Source organism: Microtus ochrogaster, linkage group LG3 (genome assembly GCF_000317375.1).
Source record: "Microtus ochrogaster isolate Prairie Vole_2 linkage group LG3, MicOch1.0, whole genome shotgun sequence".
NCBI classification, from domain to species: Eukaryota; Metazoa; Chordata; class Mammalia; order Rodentia; family Cricetidae; genus Microtus; species Microtus ochrogaster.
Genome location: NC_022029.1, coordinates 37555080 through 37557041, shown reverse-complemented (window position 1 = coordinate 37557041; position 1962 = coordinate 37555080). Strand labels below are relative to the sequence as shown.

General features: G+C 59.0%; 1 protein-coding gene across 2 annotated transcripts in view; it reads right to left on the bottom strand.

The window, feature by feature from the left end:
* Positions 1-1388, bottom strand: part of Strn (striatin) — a 91739-nt gene extending 90351 nt beyond the window's left edge. Inside the window, exon 1 of one of the 2 annotated variants that reach the window (XM_026785894.1) lies at positions 1056-1388. In XM_026785894.1, coding sequence (XP_026641695.1) covers positions 1056-1289 — 234 coding nt within the window. In that variant the 5' untranslated portion in view covers positions 1290-1388. The remainder of the gene's footprint in view (positions 1-1055) is intronic. The other variant, XM_005360780.3, reaches the window with a different exon arrangement.
* Between the last annotated feature and the right edge of the window lie 574 nt (positions 1389-1962).

Here is a 1962-nt window from a genome sequence, read left to right as displayed (position 1 = left end):
AAAAAAAAAAGACCAAAAAAAGTAACACACTTCAAGTGCTTCACAAACTAAAACTGTGCTCCAATTTCATAAGCATGCAGGATTAGCCCATGAAACAGGGAGGTACAACCACTCACAGCTCCTTGGGTTCCTTTGGCAATTAGTGTGTGTGTTACAAGTTTTATAAACAGCCACTGAATGGCCAGGGAAGCATCAATCTCTCGTTCTTCGCGGGCCCACAACAGCTCCCCTCTGTCAGATGCGCTTTATCTTGCAGATTATGCAAGGAGGCAACGTACCACTGAAGCCCCTTTAGTTCCTGGTAAAGTACATGTCAATCTTGCAAAACACTAAACAGAACATCAACTCTCAGGAAGTTTTGGAGCCTGGGAATAGGTCCCTCTCAGACTCAGCTGACTCCCATCAAGTTTCCTTCACTGAAAAACCTGCGAAATCTAAACGAAAAGCGGGAGGGGGTGAAGGGGCAGAAAGGGAGTGAAGAGCCATTTTCGGTCAGAAAACTGGAGCTGAACCTGTTAGTACCACTCTAGCCCTACGCCAGCTTTTCGCAGAAAGCCAGGGCCTCGCCGATACAACTTGGGTTGTCTTCTCTGATCACCTTCCTTGCAGAGAGACTAGGCAACTGCCAAAACCTTTGGCGATGAATGTCCCTAGACCTAGGGTGCATCACATTGAGCCAGGATGATCTGCTCAGAGGCTCTCAAAACTACTGTCAGCCCAATCAGTTAAACCGAAAGGGACATCCCATGATGTGGCATGGCAAACAGTTGAAAAGAACACGGGAGTTGAGAGAGGGAAAACAGCCGATGAAAAGGCTCCGGGAGGGTAAACGCATTAGGAGAGGGAGCGGGAAACAGGGTCTAGGAAATGGGGTCAGCAAAAGCCAAAGGTGACTGGAGGAAGAGGGGGAGGGGGGGATGAGATTCTGGAAGTGATGGGCGCGAGGCAAGGGGGAGGGGACGCGAGTGGGCTGGGGGAGGGGGCGAAGGGACCGGGGCGGGGCGGAAGAGAGAGAAGAGGCGGGATGAAGATGGCCAGGCCAGGAGGGTCTTTACCTGCAGCTCCGCCCGCTCCACCTCCCACTGGGCTCTCTCCACCTCGAAGCGGGCCCATTCGTGCTGCAGGAAGTGCAAGATCCCGGGGAGGCTGTACTGAGCTCGGGCCGCCCCCGCCGCAGCCGCCCCGTCTCCGGCCGCTGCAGCCTCCGCCAGAGGCCCGAGTCCCTTAGCACCGCCAGCACCCGGGTGGTTGTTGCTGAAGAAGACGCCGGGCCCCGCCTGCTCGTCCATGGCGCCCGCACGAACCCCGGGGAGCTCTGCCTAGGCGCCCAGCAGCGGCGGCAAACTGCGGCGGCCAGCTCTGCCTCCTCCCTCCGCCGCTCCCCGCCCACACCCCAGTCAGCAGGGAGCAGCCGCCTGGGCGCGGGGGCCGGGCGAGCCCGTGACGGGCCGGGAAGTGGGTCAACTGCAGCCCGCGGGGCTTGCCGGGAAATGTAGTCCCGGGGCGTGGCGAACCCGGCTGCCTGTGGGGCTGCGCCTCTCCGAGGAGGGGCTGAGGCCACGCCCCTTCCTCGCCACGCCCTCCCCTCGGGGCTGCGCGGGTTTCCTCTCCCGCGGAGCGGCGGGGCAGTCCCCTTCGGGCGAGCCGCCGCAGGCTCCCTTCACGCGGAAGTTCGCGGGCGGCGCTCCCTGTTGCATACTCACACGCGGAAGTTATCACTCCAAGTACCAGCCCCAGCTGCACATATTTTAGGGCTTCCTGGTTGTTTTGTTAAGAAAAAGGCTTAAAGCAAGCCATCCGGTGGGTCCTCTCCCTCATCGCCCTTCTGGGGGTTCATCAGAGCCCCGACACCCCTGAACCAGGGGTCACGGTCGCGCCTGCCCTCCTTTCTTCCGAGGGACTCAGTTTTGTTGACAGATAAGGTTTTGCTTAGGAGGCACTCTGGTCTCTGCTGAAATTCCA